The 19592-nt window shown below is 37.1% G+C and overlaps 1 protein-coding gene across 9 annotated transcripts in view; it reads left to right on the top strand.

Annotated features, from left to right (window-relative positions):
* usp19 (ubiquitin specific peptidase 19) overlaps positions 1–9911 on the top strand; it is a 96288-nt gene extending 86377 nt beyond the window's left edge. For 7 of the 9 annotated variants that reach the window (XM_039771048.1, XM_039771050.1, XM_039771049.1 and 4 more), the window contains exon 26: positions 1815–6034. In XM_039771048.1, coding sequence (XP_039626982.1) covers positions 1815–2063 — 249 coding nt within the window. In that variant the 3' untranslated portion in view covers positions 2064–6034. Of the gene's footprint in view, positions 1–1814; positions 6035–8832 lie in introns of those variants that run through there. The other 2 variants (XM_039771052.1, XM_039771051.1) reach the window with 1 other exon arrangement.
* Positions 9912–19592: the final 9681 nt, after the last annotated feature.

Here is a 19592-nt window from a genome sequence, read left to right as displayed (position 1 = left end):
CTGCGTGCTCTGATTGGTTATAGCGAGGGATTACTGTACTATTATTGTCTTTGCTAACAAAGAATTTTTCTAATGTTTAATAATAATTTAATCTCATGCAACAAAAATTAAAAAATTAGGACGATAGCAACTGACAAGAAGAATCCATAATTAATTGCAGAATTACAGTATTTGAGGGCTCCTCTAGAGTGCCTCTTTCTCTTGCACGATTTGACTCAAAAAACTAATCAGCACATCATCATCTCATAACATTCTTAAGTTTAGAGTTTGGTATTTTTCCTTCAATCTGTTTTAGCTCTAGACCATCCTCAAAAAAACTGACAGACATGCACACCCATCATCAAGATATCAATGTTTTCAGTATCAGGGCATCCTAAAACGTCGGGATCCGTCAAAAACCGGAGATCAAAAAATTTGACGAATCTAAAGCTTTCGCTCATCCCTCAAGTTATTGTGGGAGAGGGTTCAAAGCAATAATAGAAAATTGGTGGTACATTTAACAGAAGGCTACACATTTTAATATCAGTCACTAATACATAGGAATTTAATGTAAAAGAAATTCTCTAATATTCATAAAAACTGAGATACAGTGACACTTGAGGAACAGTTTTCAGGACTAAATAATTGAACAATAATTTCCAGTGCTGACAAATGTATGTCATGACATTTGTGGGAAACCAGAACTAGCATTGTACATATGCTTCTATGGTCCATGCATGGAGTTAATAGACCTTGGGAAATTGCAGATAAATTTTGGTCAAACATAAGTTGAGCATCAAACAATCATGTTGTGAAGATGCATTTGGCAATGTCAGAGTCAGTATTAGTCATCATCTTAGATACCATCTGTCAAAACATGTCTTTGTTTCAAGGCATTGTATGGTAATCCATGAATAATCCACCCCTGTCTAATTAGTGTAAGCAGCAATCTAGGCAGGGAGAAGACTGGTTATTGCTTGATGCAGCAAACCCCTCATTGCAAACACCAGTTTCATTTCAATATGTGCCATGATGTATAGGGCTGAGCACACCTAAAAACTAAATGGTTTGACTTGTATCTCATTGTTTGTATTCTCTTAGGCTTTCTTTGTGTGGGGTACCAACAGTGGGAGAATTTTGAGGTTGCCATGTTCCCGACCTGTGCAGTTACCCTTTTATTATTGCAAGTGAATTGTGTGATCTCAAGTGTAATAGGCTTGTAGATTGGGCTATGCCAGTGTCCCACATTGATTTTCATATGTGTTGTCTTTTAATTAACTGTTGTCATTCTAAACAATGATGATATACATACAGTAAATACTGATATTTTAATTAATCATTCCAGGATATGAACAGCTCAATTGTTTAATGCTAAATATATGCTCTTAAACCACAATCTTATAATTCTAGATTAAAGGAGGAGCACACAGTAGGTAATTATTACTGTCCAAAGAAAGTCACAATGGTACTTTAAGTAATAACAATTTTTTTCTTTATATACTAGCCTTTCCCATAAACACATGCAGTCACCCCTCCTTTTGTTGCTGTTATAGTAGCCTTTATTAGATGTCTTAGGATTTTGTAATGTTTTTATTTCTTTAACAAACTTGTATTTTGAGTCTCTGGGAATAACTAAATGATTAATATGATTCTTCTCAAATAAATTAGAGACTTGGTAAATTATAGAATGTAAAAGTGTAATAAAGAAAAATCATTTTATTTTTTAGTTGTGATATAGTCAGTTTTCTTTTTATTATGATATTGTTCAAGCATTGGGAAAGTCATTTAAATTGGAGTGATTCTAAGAACCTGACATAGGTTTCCACAAATCTTAGGCTTCTCTGATATGGCAGGAACTGGAGGAAGATGAAGATGCAGATGTCATCCAGCAGCACATGTACAAGAGGTTTTGGACAAGAACCGAGAGGCTGACACCTAAAGATACACCGGAACTTGTGCTCAGCAGCCTTCCTGATGCTGAAGAAAACTGTGTTCGATTTATTGTTCTTGGTACCATTGCAGCAGTGGTAGCCTTGTTTGTTAATGTTCTTTACCCATTGATGTCTCACGGTCACTGGAAATAAGATGCAAAGTTATAAATAAGCTGTATATTTCATGGTGTGCTATGGGAAGGCAGTTCTAGTCTAAACTCTTATCTATTGTATATGTGATTGGAATGCTATTAGCAATTGCACTTAAAGCCATACACAGTAAGATTTTTTGATATTACATAGTTTTAAACCAATTTATATTAATACTTTAACACACTGCAAACGTACATTGCACTAGAACAAGACTGTACTATAGATAAAATTTAATAGTAGAATGTAAAACTGTATTCTCTGTGATTACAGTACCTCCTTGGTGTAACATTTAATTGTTGTATTAGGGAAAATTATCCTTTTGTTGTTTTTTTGAGGAATCTAATTTATGGTTTTTGTTTTAATTATTTTGGCATTATACTAACTACCTCAAAATGAATATAGAAAGTAAAGTTTCAACCATATTTAACAGTGCCTATTAATGTTCCATTGGCTCTTAAATTAAAAATAGTTTGAGATGAAAGCCAGCACAGGTTTGGAAGTGAGAAGATCTTGTTAGACCGGTATGGTAGTCTTTTTTTTATCACTCCATGACAGCAGCAGCCAAAATAGGACTATATTGCAGTACTGGTCAAATCCCATTATAGTGAATGCCGTAGTAATGAAATTTTCAGAATAATACTTTTTGTTAGGATGAACAAATGTTCAATTAACATTGTATTGAACAGATTTTATTTCAATGAAATGTAAATTTCAGTATAACGGACATTTTTTTGACCAAAAGTGGCCCTGAAGACAACAATGCAATGCAAAATATACTTAATGCTGTGGATACACTTTCACAAAGTCTCTAGAACCCTGCAGTAGGCTGTTTCTTTTTTGTTAGACTAAATGAAAGTTGACAGTCTATTGTGAAATTTGTGGTTTCGGGCAGTCTCGGCGAGGCTCAGTGAGAATGTAGGTGTGACATTATACACAAAGCTTAATTCTGAGTCAGTGTTCCACCGAGCATCCACATGGGTAGTTGTGTTGTGTGTGGATACTGTACTGTTTAGAGTTTCATAGCGCTTCTCAAAGTTTCGTTTGCAAGTAACAAAAAAGAGAGAAGCTGAAAATACAGGTAATTTATTACTTTATAGAGAAGGCAGGTACCGTCTCAAGACTTCATTCAAATAGGAGGTGTCACTTTAGCACTCAAGATAGGCTCCACAACACTGGTAATTGTTCTGTTTTAGCTCCCATCTTCATATTAGAACACCACCAGCTCAGAATCACCACTGGCAAAACAAGAGAGTGCGAGGAAATGCAGGTCAAAGCCTTGTGCAGCAAGCACATTGTGCGGTGAGCCTGATCCAGCAAAGGACAACCAATTACTTTGTCCTTGGTTTACTGTTTACCGGACGCAGCAGAGTACCCACAGAGCTGTCCTTGCAGTGCTGCTGTTAGAGATAGCAAATCAACGGTGACCCCAGTCATATTTGTATATGTATTTTCCCTATATTTGTTATAATTAAATTTCCGTTATGGCAAAATATATTTATAGTCCCATGGAATTTCGTTACATGGTATTCCACCAGTATACTATAGTTAATTTCTTCATTAACAGTTAATCCTAAAGCAAATTAATTGGTAGGGGACAGAGTACAGATAACAATATGAAATAGGCCAATGCAATCTTCAAAGCTGGGTAAACACTTGAAAATCTAATCTCATGAAAAATGTTAAAAGTACTGCATGCAAGTAAAAAAGAAAAATATAAACACAATAGGGAGTTTTAAAAAATAATAATAAATTTTATAACTGTCATAACCTCAGACTGCATCAGAAAAAAATGAGGAAATGGCTAGAATTACCCACAACAGTAATTGAGGAATTGACAATAAAGACCATCAGTAACTTAATATGATGCACATTTATATAGTATTACTACTTGTCAAGACTGAGTAGCTTTATGCTAGCTGTGATTTTCTAGAATAGTCTTTCTTACAGACACTTGCACAGAGGAGCTGATCCACCTGATGCATTCAGGGTGGACTTTGTTTTCATGTAGTGACTGTTTCCCACCACTAACAACACCCCATTTTTCTCCTACAGTATAGAAGTTACTTTGTTTTTTTTAACGAAAAGGCTCTAACCTGTCATCCTACATAATCATTAATTGATCTTTTTATGCATCTGTCTCTTGTTTGAAGAACAAATAACCAGATTTTTAAGAATTGCTGCCCAAGAATAAAGTACAGTACTTTGACTTAACCAGGAAGGAGATCATATATTTTTATAAAAGTATTATTTTGATTTTCTTGCTACCAGGTTGCATTATACAAGCAACACTGATGATTGTGCGAATTAAATAATTTGAATACAATGAACTTCATATAGGTGGTCTTTTGGTTCATTTCTCAGACTATTGTTTTTCTTATTAGACTAGTTTACAAAAGAATTTATAATATCTGATCCATTCTGTCATTTTCGATTTGGCTTGTGTTTTCCCGGTGACTGTTATCTTTTATTTATTTTTTATTAGTTGTTTTTGTTTCTTTCATTTTTTTTTAACATATTTGCTTTTGTGAATTTCAGGAATAACCTGGGCCATTTTTTAGGAAACATATATACAGCATTTGTAGTCTGTCATATTTTACATTGGTTTCCTCCCACAGTCCAAGGATATGCAGGTTAGGTCAGCTGGCACTGCTGCATTGGCACTGGTTTGGGTGTGGAAATGAGTGGTTGTGTGTTGACCCAATGATAAGCTGGTGCCCTGTCCAGGAGTTGTTCCTGCCTTGCACCCTTTGATTGCTGGGATACGCGCCAGAGGTTACACAACCCTGCCCTGGATTAGTGGTTTAGAAAAATGGGTGGGTGGTATTTCGCTTTAGTTACTAATAAGGCATAGGTTTGCAGTAACTTTACTGATGTTCATTTGCCTGTTTCCTCTTATTTTAATTGTTGCCCAATTTGGCAGCTAATCATTTCGGAGTGTTTGTACTGTATTGTTCTGTTTTACATATTCAATTTGGTTAAATTCATAGTTCTTGTTTTTCATTAAATGCTAGGCGTGCATGCAACTCTCACTGACAGCATTCTGGTGTATTTTACCATCAGTCAATTTCCAAAAAATTTTCTACTTACATAGTCCTTGCAGACTTGCTTAAAGAAAATAACTTAAAAAGTAACAGTGGTAAATTAACAATTAAGCCAGTTTTGGTGTCTTATTCTGAATAATAAGAGTGCTTTAATTCCAAAAAAAATTGGACAATTTTTGTCAGATTGTTATTGTCTGGTCCTCAACATAAGAATCAAATTGTGCATGTTCATTCACTTGATGGCACAAAGTGTGGAATTTCATGTTGTAGACAGCAGCTTTAAATTAAAAAGTAATGACAAGGAAGCAAGTTATTTTCCAATTCTTTCACCACATGCTATATTACGTAATTTAAAATCAAACTCTTACTAACTGAAAAAATGCAAAAAAAGGGAATCGTAATAACCATGTCCTCAGTTTGGTTCTTTGTTGTAGGTGCAAAAAAAAAAAAAAAATCATTTAGTTCTTCTTTAATAGGAAGAAAGCCTGAGTAATTTTAACATTATGAAGATAAGTATTGTTGTATTAGATAAAAGTGCCTATTAAATATATGGATGTTAACATAAAGGATTTAAAAAATGTATATTTGGCCAGAATAGCAAATATTCTTGTTTTCTTCCCCAAAAATGTTATTGTAATTGATAATATGTATAATAATGATCATAGTTACTGCTCATTTGTATTTTAAAGTGAATCCTGATGTAAAGATCAAAGGTTAGTTAAATAGTATGTACAGTTTTGCCTTTATTTTTAAATGCTGCAAAAAATATTTTTTGTATTTGTTTTGTGTGCTACATTTTGGTTAATTCTGAATACTGAAAACTTGTTTCTGTAATATATGCCTCAGATTTTTAAATGCTTTTTTGTTAACATGTTTAAGGTGATTGCACTGTTTTTTATTATTTTAATTAAAATTGTTAATTTTTCAAAACTTGTTAGGTTTGATTCATCTATGACTTGAGCCAGTTCAAAGCAAATCATGTATTTTAAGAAAAGTTGTAATTGTAATTTCAGCAGAATAACTCATATGGTACTTAAGAGTGCTTTTGTGTTAAAAGGAAAAATTTACATGTGGCTTAGTATATTTTTATAAATGCAGTCTTTCTATGTCTAAATATGTAATGTATAATATATGCATATCTATATTTCTTAATGCAGAATTTTTGTGTAATTTTTAAAGTGTTGCTTATTAATCTTTTTCTTGCTGCAGAATGTCTGTCTGACATTGTGTATAATCTTCTGGACCTTCTGTACAATATCAAGCCCTTAACCCTATAAAAGAACCAGCATATAAAGAAGTTTATGTATACTTCCATTAAATTATTACTTATGATAAAAATTTTGTGTATTTTGTCTAAATAAGGTTTTTTTTTTCTGTACTGTAGATATGTTTTATCAAGATCCTTTTTTATGAGTGTTCTGCTTTAAGTAGTTACCTTCTTAAATGTTAACATCTTCCAACTTGCTTAATTCAGTTCAGGGTTGTGGAAATTTTGTGCCTATAGTATCATGGATGCACAGCAAAAGATTACCTTGGACAGAGCACCAGTCCGTTTACATGATATGTTGACTAATTTGGATGATGAAAATCAAGTTTCATCAATAGATTTCCTTCACAGTCTTAAAAGTGAAGGAAGATATTGCATAACAAAGACATTTCTCAGCAAACAGTTTTACATTTTTGTAATTTAATACTAGAGTCCCTAAAGCTTACAATTTTTTTTGTTGTTGTCCGTGACCTCTTTAAATTTTCCTGTCATATATGTTAACAAGCTCGTAGCTCCTTCTCACTGCGCTAATAACCTTCTTTTGTTTTGCAAATGTATGGTTTAGCAGAACGCAACCTTCTGTGCCCCACACCCCCCATTTAGTCAGATGACGGCATCGCCCTGCTGCAATCCTTACAGCTGAAGTCTGTGTTGAAATGTTTATCTGGCGATGCTTTTGTAAGGATTTGTATAGGTAATGAAGTACCATTACTTGAAATGCATACATTTCATGTGTGTCTATAATGATCTGTGTAAGTATAGAATGATGTTGGCTGGGAATGGCTCCAGCAGACCCCTGTGACCCTGTAGTTAGGATATAGCGGGTTGGATAATGGATGGATGGATGTCTAAAACAGAAAATGTCTTCATGCTATAGTAATAACGATATAATTTTGACAAAGTGTAGGATTTTATTAAATCTTACACTATCAGGTAATTATCTTATTTGTCTTGTTAGTAATGTCAGGTTGAAGCTAACAGCACAGTCATGATTCTTTAAAAGCTAGAATATTCTGGATCTAATGCAACTGTTTCTCTTCTTATAGCAAATTCAGTCTTGATACCCCACTCTTGGATGCTATTAATATAATGGAAATCTAAAGTTGCAATCTGTACTGTTTGTATTTCTTCCATTTGCTAAACCATTTTATTGTATTTATTAAAAAGTAAATATATTTATTAAACAACTATTTAAAATTAAACATAAAATGTATATTTGTTTGGATGGTTATAGAAGGAAAGTTATTTAAAATTTAACATGGTTTAATGTAAACAAAGCAATAATCTATGATGATACTCAAGGATATTTTTGTACTTTCCTGTTTAATAAATTTTTTATTAAAATAATTGATCATGTGAATTGCATTTTTCCCCTTTTCAAAGCAAATTAGAATTCTGTGTACAAATGTTTTCATTTTATAATTTTTTTTAACCTACATTTTGAACTATAACATGTTAATCCCAGAGATTAGTTAGTATTCATTACATATTAGTAAATATATTTTAATATTAGTACATAATGTTTCAGTGAAAACATTAATATACAAACACAGTGTAATGAATGTTTTTATAAACTTTGTAGGTGTATGGAGTGTGTGTATGTATGTATGTGTGTATGTGGGTGTGTGTGTGTGTATGTATGAGTGTATAATATATGTGCATGTGCACACACACACACCCCCAATTCCTATTGGGGACAGAACCAAACCTTCTATGATAGTATATGAGCAATATAATTGAAAGAGATGCTACAGTGAAGTCCTAGTTGGGATCATAAATGTTGGTTTATAAAAATTTCCTAAATCAACTTGTGCGTTCTCTCTCCTTCTATCTCTATCTTTGCAAGTCTTCTATAGTAAATATTAGCTTGTCCTGTCTTACCTGTTTGTGAGACTGTAGAATGAGAATGGGCAATGTAAATTATTGTTGGATCAATTATTGAAACTCTGTTAAGAACCTTTTGAGTGTGGGTGGTCATAGAATGAATATTAAACATGTGAAATGAGATTATCCATTTCATCATCTTTTCCCTTTAATCAGTCAATCAGTAAACACCAACACACATTACACATCATACACTTAGCTATCTTTTGAAGGTGAAGCATTACCTTCTGTTTTTTTGGAATATCTTGTATTCCAGGATGTGGTGTTTTGCAGTATTTATTTTACTTGATTGGGAATATGGGATGTCAATTCCCTTTTAAATCATTTTTTAAATATTTATCTATTACAGAGTATATTTTGACTCAAAGTTTCATACAAAAATTATTTGACAGAAAGCTTCTGGACTCTGAATCTAGTAATTGGCATACTGTGACATATGAGACGTTAAACACTTCTGCAGATGAATCCAGATTTTTCTTTCTCTTGTTTTAATGCCCAGATTTTATTTTTGTCTTAAGTCACAGTGGAATTTTGTTCTGCTGACTAGGTAATCTAAACTTGCTAATCTGTTTTACAGGCATCTAGTGAGGCCTTGTTTGGCCCAGAGCTGGATACAGAAGGACCTCCACAGCTTACTCCAGAAGTGACATCGGATCTGTTTTCACACTCTGCAGATTGTGCAACATCATCTTACAGCAACATGGAGGAAGTGGATTAGAAGGGTATATTGGTGCTTTTGGGGGCACATTTCCAGAGAAAAATTAACAACCCTTGAATTTGCTTTGGATCCCCAAGGAAAATAAGTACTGTATCCTGTGCAAGAAAACACAATTTTGGACTTGTATGCACTCCTAGAGCAAAAAGAAAAAAGCTTGTTAAAGCTCTTGTATTGACAGATGTGTATATAAAGATTTCCCGGTGGATAACTACTTTTGTTATACAAGTGATTTGAGCTTGCTGGCAGTTTATCCGCCACTGCTTAACGATAATCGTTTGTGGACACCAAAGGACTACTATGGGAATGCACAGTTTCTTTGCAGTGTGACATTTGTTGATTTATTTAATCCTCCCTTATTTGTTTGCTGATATTGGCTACATTTTTACTATTGTAGTTTCTGAACATGTTCATATTCAACAGGCATTTGGACTTAGGTGGAAGGTTAAAAAAATGGTCGTCAGTGTTTGATTCTAAAAAAAATTAAACTCTTAGGTTTTTGGCCCATCACAGTAAATGCGTAATAGAAATGGGTTTAACTCTCTGAATACACTAGACCTTTCCAAGTTATGTCTTGTGTAACCCTATAAAAGGATAGAAATGCAATTTCTTAAATAACTTGCAAAGCAGCTCCTATTAACAGGCATTTATGCAGCTCTTTAACAACTTTACCAAACTTTTAGTTTAAACTACCTTAATATAATTTGCACAATGAGTTATATTTCTTGTTTAAGATATTATTGGCTTGCAATAGCTGTATCTCACTGAACCTTGCTGGAAGGTGATTTGGGATCTGGTACATTATGTTTCCTTTGAGTTTATAGTCAACTCGTTTCACTTCATCAACATGCTTTTGCACACCCCATTTCTGTAACATGCATCTCAGATTTTGTTTATTTATTTCTTTGTTTTTTCCCTTATGTGTGAGTGGCTGATTTTGGTATTTTCTTTTTTTTTTTTTCATTGTGCCTGCCTCATTTTGAAGTTTAAGAATAATTGAATGCTGCTGATTATTAAACATACTTTAAATTATTCTGTTTTTCACTTTTTTTTTTTTTTTTACTTTATGAAGCTGGGCTCATGAACATACTAAATTTAAAGCAAAAGAAATGTTTAATGTGAAGTCTGTTTCTGCAGACATAATTTTATCACATTAATAGTGGTGTTCACATAATGATTTCACAGAGTGGCTCTGGAGAGGGGAAAAATTGTTTCTAAGAAAGGCACAAGTATTTTGCATGGGGAAAATTGTCTATGAATGCTTATGCACAATTGGTTTCTTCTTACCAGTTTTTGGCTTAATAATTGCAAAAAGGTACATCCTAACCCAGTAGTGTTATACACATTTCAGCACACTGGATTTATTTAACCTAGCAAGTAACCAGAACAACCAGAGGAATCCATATACACGTTGACAATGTGCAAATTCAGGAACAACTAAAAAAAAAAATCTTGTTTCCAAAATGGCACACCTGTCCCAAAATTGTCTACTGAACTTTGTTCAGCTGGTTTTCTTAAACCACTTTTTCTACTTGGGGTTGTGCATAGAACATATAATTTCAACATGACTAAGCTTAGAGTATCAAAGTAATTTTCTCTTGCGCTTTGAAGGAACAACTTTATTGACCTTGCCACCCAAGTCATAGACCAGAATGTGCTGTTACTCTAATTTATAAAAGTGAAGTAATGTGCCTTTACTTTGGTGTAACTAAGATAAAACTACCAAGACAAGATCCATGTTCCCATTGGATTTTTGGACACAGTTGCATCTTCTGTAAATTTCAATGTAAAGACATTGTGAAAGATGCCCAGACACGGAAACAGCCAGATGTCCAAAAGCACACACGTTTATTTCTCACAACACTACACAGCACAAACACAGTACACAATTTAGCCTAAACGCAGCACACAGTCCTTTTCTCCTCAGTCTATTGCCGCCTCCACTCCTCTCCTCGCAAGCTCCATCTTCTTCTACCCCACTCCGGCTCCTCGATTGGAGTGAGGCGGCACTTTTTATGGCCCTCCATGGGTAAATCTGCTCCACCTCGTCTGCAGCTAGGTTCGGGACTTCTCTCCGCGGAGAGTGGCCCTTTAATGTAGGCGAGCACACCGGCTCACCCTTTACTTTGTCAGGAGACCTGGTCTTCTGTTTCCAGGACCTCCTTTTATTCTGAGGTGCACCCACAGCCTGGGTCTCCTTATGGGAACAAGAGGGACCCCACGCTGTTTGCACTCCTCTTGACCTAGCCAAGATCGTGGTGGCGCCTTTGGGTGGGATGACTTGAGTGCCGACATTTACAAGCTGGCCCCTTCCCCACGCCTCAGCCTTTTCCTCCTGCACAGCGTAATTGGTCCTTTTCTCCTGGTCTACTGTTGGAGCCCCTGCTGCTCTAGACTGTTCAGACACATCCGTCTTCCGGAGGCAGCCTCCATGGCCTGGCCTCTTCTTCAGGCATGCCGATCCGCTTCCTTACAGCGGACCTTTTCAGATTGCCCACTGCCTTCAGGTTTCGCCTGGCTGTATTCTTTCCCATCGGTGAAAAGCGGTGTCTTCTGGGCCCTTGTTGACTGCAAAAGGCCAAGCTGCTAGTGCAGAGTGTGAGTGTGCCGCAGAATCACGTGCTCGTGTCTCGTGCTGCTGCGCCGAGCATTCACAAATAATTTTTTTGACGGGTCCCTGCATTTTAACAGGCAGCGAGTCCCATCTGGGATACCATTTGAAAGATGCCCGGGCACAGACAGACATGGAACAGCCAGATGTCCAAAAGCTCACACCTTTATTTCTCACAACACTACACAGCACAAACACGGCACACAATTTAGCCTAAACACAGCACACAGTCCTTTTCTCCTCAGTCTATTCTCCTCTCCTCTCCACTCCACAGCTGCGTCCTCTTCCACCTGACTTCGGCTCCTCAAATGGAGTAAGCTGGCCCCTTTTTTTGGCCCACCCAGATGTGCTCCCTGATGATCGTCTGGCAGCACTTCCTGATGTGGTGGAAGTGCTACCCTTGCACCCGGAAGCACTCCAGACGTATCTGGTTCCTGTTCCGGCAGCACTTCCAGGTGTGGCGGAAATGCTGCGATCTATGGTTCAGGAGCTTCCCAGCTGTGTGTCCGTGGCCCTGATGGTATGCAGGGAGGCTGCCCTCTTGCGTCCAGGTAAATATATAGATAGATAGATATATTGCCCCTCTCCCGGTCCTTCCGGGTTCCAGGTGTCCCAGTAGGGCAAGATCCCTGGCCGTTTGCCACAACATGTATTGGTCTAACTTGTGAAATATAGTGGGCCCTATAATAAGAAACATTCTGTCTTTTTAAATTAATTTATTTATTATTGAGTTGACTTTTGAATACACATTGATTACTGAACAATGAATGTGCATCATGTCAAGTGAAACACTCTTGTTTAAAGGAGCAGAATAACCAGATTTATTGATCAACTTGAAGGTTATTTGTAGGAAAAGATCATTTATAATACAGGAATGAAAGATGAGATGTTAAAAAAAAAAAATGTGGTGAAAGAAGCAAGATGGAGATTTGCTGTTGTAATTCTTTAGCATTTTCCTTGTTTTCTTGCTGTTTACAGGTAGATGCTTTTATATCTCTTTCTCCTTTTGGCTTTCATTTGATATTACAGCTGATTCTTTTTTGCTCATTTGAAGTCAGTCAGAATCATCCATCCTCTCATTCTACATATTGAAAAGCAGCAACAATCCCTGGACAGGATGCCATCTGATTGTATCATGAACACCCCTCAACACACACACGCACACACTAGGGGCAAGTTAGCAATACCGTTTCACCTAGTGTACATGTCTTTGAACTGTTGGAAGAAACCAGGACACTTGGCAGAAGAACCATTGGGAGACACTGACAGACATTGTGAGAACATGGAAATTCTACACAGGTACCGTCTCTCCTTGCTGTGAGGCAGCAACACTACCACTGTGTGACTGGGCCACCCAATTTAGACTAAACTTTTGCCTAAGTGCCTAATTGTTATTTAAGTGTTGTATTGTTGCATAATTCTTTATGTCCAAGTATTATTATAATTATTATTATAAGACTGCAGAGTTTGATGTAACATAAACATGGCAAAGCATTATATTGGTGGACTCTTGCCAACTGATAAATCAGTTTTATCACGTCTTAAGATTTATTCTGTTCCAAATACTGGCACTGCCCTTAATCCAGAGTCTAGTGATGCTCTCTGATTGTGGAGGAGTGCACTCGATTTTCAAATTGGCTGGTGGAAATCTTTCCCATGTCTCTTAAATTTTAAGGGGAATATGCAACTCGTATACGTTACAAAACAATGTTCTACATTGCCGTCTTGTATGCCAAGATTTTCTTTTAGATATAAATGCTACTTCGCTCTCAATTTATTTTGCATGGCTGGCACAGAACCAGTGCTTCGATGGACAGAAGCTTGAATGCACAGAATAGAGAGAGAGAGAGAGAGCGAGATTTGCACACTTAAATGTTTATGGGAATTGTTTGCTTCTGCTGATGGTTAATTTCTGATTGAGTGAAAGGTAGAGTTGCAAGCATGTGGGTGCAATGTTCAAACAATTCTTCCTCTTGGTCTTAAAGTCTGCAAATCTGTCACTTAATCTCGATTAACAAATCTTTCATAATATAACATTAAGATGGATAACAGAACGTTGGCTGGTAAATGTTGCTGAAGGACTTTTGTATATTTTAGTAACTGAAATCATTTTCTAGCCTTTTGTCACATTTAACAGGAATTTAACCCATGTTTTAAAGGTGGTTTTCACCCTTGCTTTAGCAGTGGATACAGGCAAACAATCTATTTAGATAAACTATTTATACAAATTTCTTCAAAACAAATTTCTTTTTTTTTTTTTTTGCTCCAATTGGCTAGTTGTGTGTCAGCATAGACGGCATATTGACATTACTTCCTGATTTCCCTTTGCTAAATTATAAGGCCCCCATTACCATCATTTGTATGCTTATCATATTGATGTAAAAGGATGTCCATCCATTATCCAACCCGCTACAGTTAGGTCCATAAATATTTGGACAGAGACAGCTTTTTTCTAATTTTGGTTCTGTACATTACCACAATGAATTTTAAATGAAACAACTCAGATGCAGTTGAAGTGCAGACTTTCAGCTTTAATTCAGTGGGGTGAACAAAACGATTGCATAAAAATGTGAGGCAACTAAAGCATTGTTTTAACACAATCCCTTCATTTCAGAGGCTCAAAAGTAATTTGACAATTGACTCAAAGGCTCTTTCAAGGGCAGGTGTGTTCAAGTCAGTCCTTCTGTCATTATCAATTAAGCAGATAAAAGGCCTGGAGTTGATTTGAGGTGTGGTGCTTGCATGTGGAAGATTTTGCTGTGAACAGACAACATGCGGTCAAAGGAGCTCTCCATGCAGGTGAAAGAAGCCATCCTTAAGGTGTGAAAACAGAAAAAACCCATCCGAGAAATTTCTACAATATTACGAGTGGCAAAATCTACAGTTTGGTACATCCTGAGAAGGAAAGCAAGCACTGGTGAAGTCAGCAACACAAAAGACCTGGACGTCCACGGAAGACAACAGTGGTGGATGATCACAGAATCATTTCTATGGTGAAGAGAAACCCCTTCACAACAGCCAACCAAGTGAACAACACTCTCTATGGCTTGGTAGGCGTATCAATATCCAAGTCTACCATAAAGAGAAGACTGCATGAAAGTAAATACAGAGGGTGCACTGCAAGGTGCAAGCCACTCATAAGCCTCAAGAATAGAAAGGCTAGATTAGACTTTGCTAAAGAACATGTAAAAAAGCCAGCACAGTTCTGGAAAAACATTCTTTGGACAGATGAAACCAAGATCAACCTCTACCAGAATGATGGTAAGAAAAAAGTATGGAGAAGATGTGGAACAGCTCATTATCCAAAACATACCACATCATCTGTAAAACATGGTAGGAGGCAGTGTGATGGCTTGGGCGTGCATGGCTGCCAGTGGCACTGGGACACTAGTGTTTATTGATGATGTGATACAGAACAGAAGCAGCCGAATGAATTCTGAGGTGTTCAGAGACATACTGTCTGCTCAAATCACCTGATCTTAACCCAACTGAGCATGCATTTCACTTGTTGAAGACTAAATTTTGGACAGAAAGGCCCACAAACAAACAGCAACTGAAAGCCGCTGCAGTAAAGGCCTGGCAGAGCATTTAAAAGGAGGAAACCCAGCATCTGGTGATGTCCATGAGTTCAAGACTTCAGGCTGTCATTGCCAGCAAAGGGTTTTCAACCAAGTATTAGAAGTGAACATTTTATTTCCAGTTATTTAATTTGTCCAATTACTTTTGAGCCCCTGAAATGAAGGGATTGTGTTAAAACAATGCTTTAGTTGCCTCACATTTTTATGCAATCTTTTTGTTCACCCCACTGAATTAAAGCTGAAAGTCTGCACTTCAACTGCATCTGAGTTGTTTCATTTAAAATTCATTGTGGTAATGTACAGAACCAAAATTAGAAAAAAGGTGTGTCTGTCCAAATATTTATGGACCTAACTATATATCCTAACTACAGGGTCACAGGGGTCTGCTGGAGCCAATCCCTGCCGACACAGGGCACAAGGCAAGAAACAAACCCTGGGCAGGGTGCCAACCCACTGCTGGGTACACACACATCAAGCACACACTAGAGACAATTTAGAATCGCCAATCCACCTAAACTGCATGTCTTTGGACTGTGGGAGGAAACCCACGCAGACACGGGGAGAACATGCAAACTCCACGCAGGGAGGACCCGGGAAGCGAACCCAGGTCTCCTAACTGCAAGGTGCAGCGCTACCCACTGTGCCACGGTGCCGCTGTAAAAGGATGTGATCTTCTTATTTCCACTTTTCTCTTTTTATGATGTTGTGGTTACAAATATTTCCCTGCAGTGTTTATTTGTAATGTAGCAATAATTGTGTTGACAGCTTGCATATTTGTCAAAAAGGGCATGATCAAGTTTTAAAACTTCCTGGAGGGCTGAAGTGGCTGCACGTTTTCCAGCCACTTTTGTTCATAACCAGATAATGGGCATTCTTTGTCTTAATTTTTAGTGACTTGCTTTTAGAAAAACATCAGAGAAAAAAAAAATCAGAAACTTTGTTTCCAACAGTCAAACAATAATTAGATGCAAAGTGAGCATTGAACTGGGCATCGTTCTCTTGAACCAAGAGGGACTAGGGAGAATGTGGACACAAAATAACAAGGTAGGTGCAAAATGTGCTTACTGCTTTTTATTCCAAACAATCATAAAACAGTTCATTGCAATTCTCTATAAATAATAATCGTCAATAAAAAAAAAAAGTACTCTTCTTGATGGCAGTTAAAATCCGCAATAAATAATCCAAACGTGTTAAAACCAGAAGGTTAAAATTGGATCGATCTTCTCACTCCTGAGCTTCAGTGCCTGTCTTTGTTTCTCCACCACTGCTCGCCCAACATTGAGGTATGCTCAGCAGGAGACAATAGCATGTGCGGTCATCCTTTTAAAAAAGCGTATGTCCCAGCCAACTCAATCGGTCGCCCACTGGTACACTCGAGTCTGGCTCCGTCGTCCCACTACCATGCTTGGTGTCCATAAGATGACTCTTGTCCTTTGAGCACTCCTGCTCTGTGAACACTCAGCAGAAATGACCTCCTCTGGAGTGCCATCCTCTCACTCACCACAGGGCCAACTACTGACTGTTAGTCTGGATCAGCTCATTGCCCAGTCTCTGCTCTCTTCTTCGTGAACCTTCTTTCTTGATTTTTCTCCTTTTACTCATCTCTCCATCATTTGCCTCAAGCACTCTTTATTCCCCTGTTGGTGCAGTGCCATAATTATTACCCGTGGAACAGCCGTGCTGTGCTGATTGCGCTTGCGGCCACACAGCTACAGTACAAAGCCATGCTCCCCTATAGAGCCTGAGACACTTTGTTTTTCCTCTTAAAAATCAATGCCACAGACCCCCATATTTGCTTTACCACAATTTTATTTTATGTGTCCATCATAAGTTATCTGTTTCAATAAAATATTTGAAAATGTAAAAGTGAAGGTCTGAGATATGTTCTTTTGTGGTTCACAAATATTTTTGATGGTGCTCTCAGAAATGATGAAAACTGACAGTTTTGGAAATGTCTGGCTTGGTCAAATGACAGCAGCAAGAAGCCTGCAATAGAATTCAATAAAGTGTTTTGTTAACGGTGACCAGTGGCTTCTAGTTAAGGTGCTGGTGGCAACAAAAGTGGTGACCCTTGAGGAACTGAGGTTGAAAAGATGGAGTTAATCGGTCTTAGGTTGGCTCACCTTGCATCTCAATATTGGCTGGTTGCAGGTTCAGGAAAAAAGTGACAACGGCTGTGAATCTTAATAATCAAATTAGTTCAATGTTCCTCTAACAACACAAATTGATCAATGAAAACATGTCTGGAACAAAAACCTGCAGCCCTCTACGATCTTGGTGTCACATCCTTTTTTTTAAAAAAAACAAAAAAAGACAAGTTTTGTATTTTGAAGTTAAAGTGCATTTTTTCCTGTGGGCATCACAGGAAATTGGAAATCTGTTATCTCGTAAAGTATACAAAATGCATCCATTTCAAAGTGATTCCAGATGTACCTTTTTCACTTGAGGTACAGTCCCCTCCAACAGTATTGGAACAGAAAGGCATTTTTTTTTGGCTCCGTACACCACCACAATGGATCTGAAATTAAGCAACCGTTATGTGATTGAAGTGTAGACTTGCAGCTTTAATTGAAGGGGTCTACCAAAAATACTGTATGAGCCGTTTATGAATAACAGCCATTTTTCTGCTTGCCTTAGGCTCCCGCCCCGCACTACCCCATTTACAGCAGCTTGAAAGTATTTGAACATTTGATTGACAAGCTGTACTATAGCCATATGGGAGCAACAACAACAACATTTATTTATATGGCACATTTTAATACAAAAAAAATGTAGCTCAAAGTGCTTTACAAAATGGAGAATAGAAAAATAGAAGACACAGTAAAAAATAAAATAAATCAACATTAATTAACATAGAATAAGTAAGGTCCGATGGCCAGGGTGGACAGAAAAAAAAAAAAAACTCCAGACAGCTGGAGAAAAATAAAAAAAAATAAAAGTAGATTCCTCATTGTTTCATTAATTAAGCAGGTTAGAGATCTGAAGTTGGTTCCAAGTGTGAAATTTGCATTTGGAAGTGGTCATTGTGAACTCTCAAAATGAGGTCCAAAGAAACACCAGGGGCCTCATGCATAACACCGTGCGTAGAATTCACACTATAACATGGCGTATGGACAAAAGCAGAAATGTGCGTACTCACAAAAAAATCCAGATGCATTAATCTGTGCGTTCGCCAACTTCCAAATTTTTCTGCTGCGTAAATCCTGGTCAGTGTGAAAAGTAACGTACATGCACGCGCCTGCTTCCACTCCCCAACTCCTCCCAGAATTACGCCTCTTTGAATGTGCAAATCAATATAAACAGCCCTTAAGCTCAGCGTTCTGTGGAAAGGCAATGGCAAAAGAACGGGGAAAATAGAAGAATTTCAGCGAATGCCAAGTGGAGGCCAGGGAAAACATACTATTTCTTGGTTTAAACAGTGGTATAAACAACAAAAGGAAGTTCAGCGAGTGACACAGAATGTTGGAGAAACTCAAAAGCTCAAGTTCACAAAGTCGCACAGTGCCCAAAATTAAAAAAGAAGTTGTCACGTATCAGTCACTGTGAAAAGGCGAGTCATAGCCCACCATCTGAGTGTCATATGAAAGCTTATTAGGGTACAGAGAAAAGAAAAAAAAAATAGGAACACAGTGGGGAAAAAAAGCTCACATGTTTAATTATTAATAATATTGATTATTTAAATGATGTTAACATTTTATCTATATAATGTAATTAACATATTTTGCTGCATTTTATCTTAAAATGATATCATCATTATATGTAAATACACTCTTTATAAAGTGGCTCAGGTTGTCCAATATTATAACTATTGCAAGTTTACAGTGAGGTTATTGTACTTATAAGTATGAACAGTTCTACAAGGAGCACTTGATGGACTGATTGAGTACATTTAGAGTTCTTGGGATGAAACTGTTTCTGAACCGTGAGGTCATTACAGGAAAGGCTGTGAAGCGTTTGCCATATGAGAGCAGTTCAAATAGGCAGCATGGCTGAGGTAGCGTATGGTTGATGCTGTATACCGATAATTCTCTTTCCAATCAGCTGCTGTAGAGCTGTGATTCCACACTCAGATACAGTGATATAAATACTCCGAGTGGGGCAGTGAGAGTAATATGGAAAAAGATGATCCACAGTGGCAACCCCTAATGGGAGCAGCTGAAAGAAGAAGAAGGTGCATTGAGAGTAACAACGCTAAACCAGCTATGATATTTGGAATAGTTTGGCTATTCCGTGGACCATTATATTGTCACAGGTTAATTACAGTTAGATGCCTTAACCACATATTGTTTATTAGTTTAATTTCAGTGTATATGATAAAGCTGCGTCAGGGATGTGGATCTAAAAAAGAAAGGGAAACCACACTGGAACAAAAGCACTGCTTTGACGCTGGGTGCCGCCAGTTTGCAAAACCAAGCGGAGAACTTGCATACGCC

Source organism: Polypterus senegalus, chromosome 12 (genome assembly GCF_016835505.1).
Source record: "Polypterus senegalus isolate Bchr_013 chromosome 12, ASM1683550v1, whole genome shotgun sequence".
NCBI classification, from domain to species: Eukaryota; Metazoa; Chordata; class Cladistia; order Polypteriformes; family Polypteridae; genus Polypterus; species Polypterus senegalus.
This window is presented reverse-complemented; position numbering and strand designations above follow the sequence as displayed.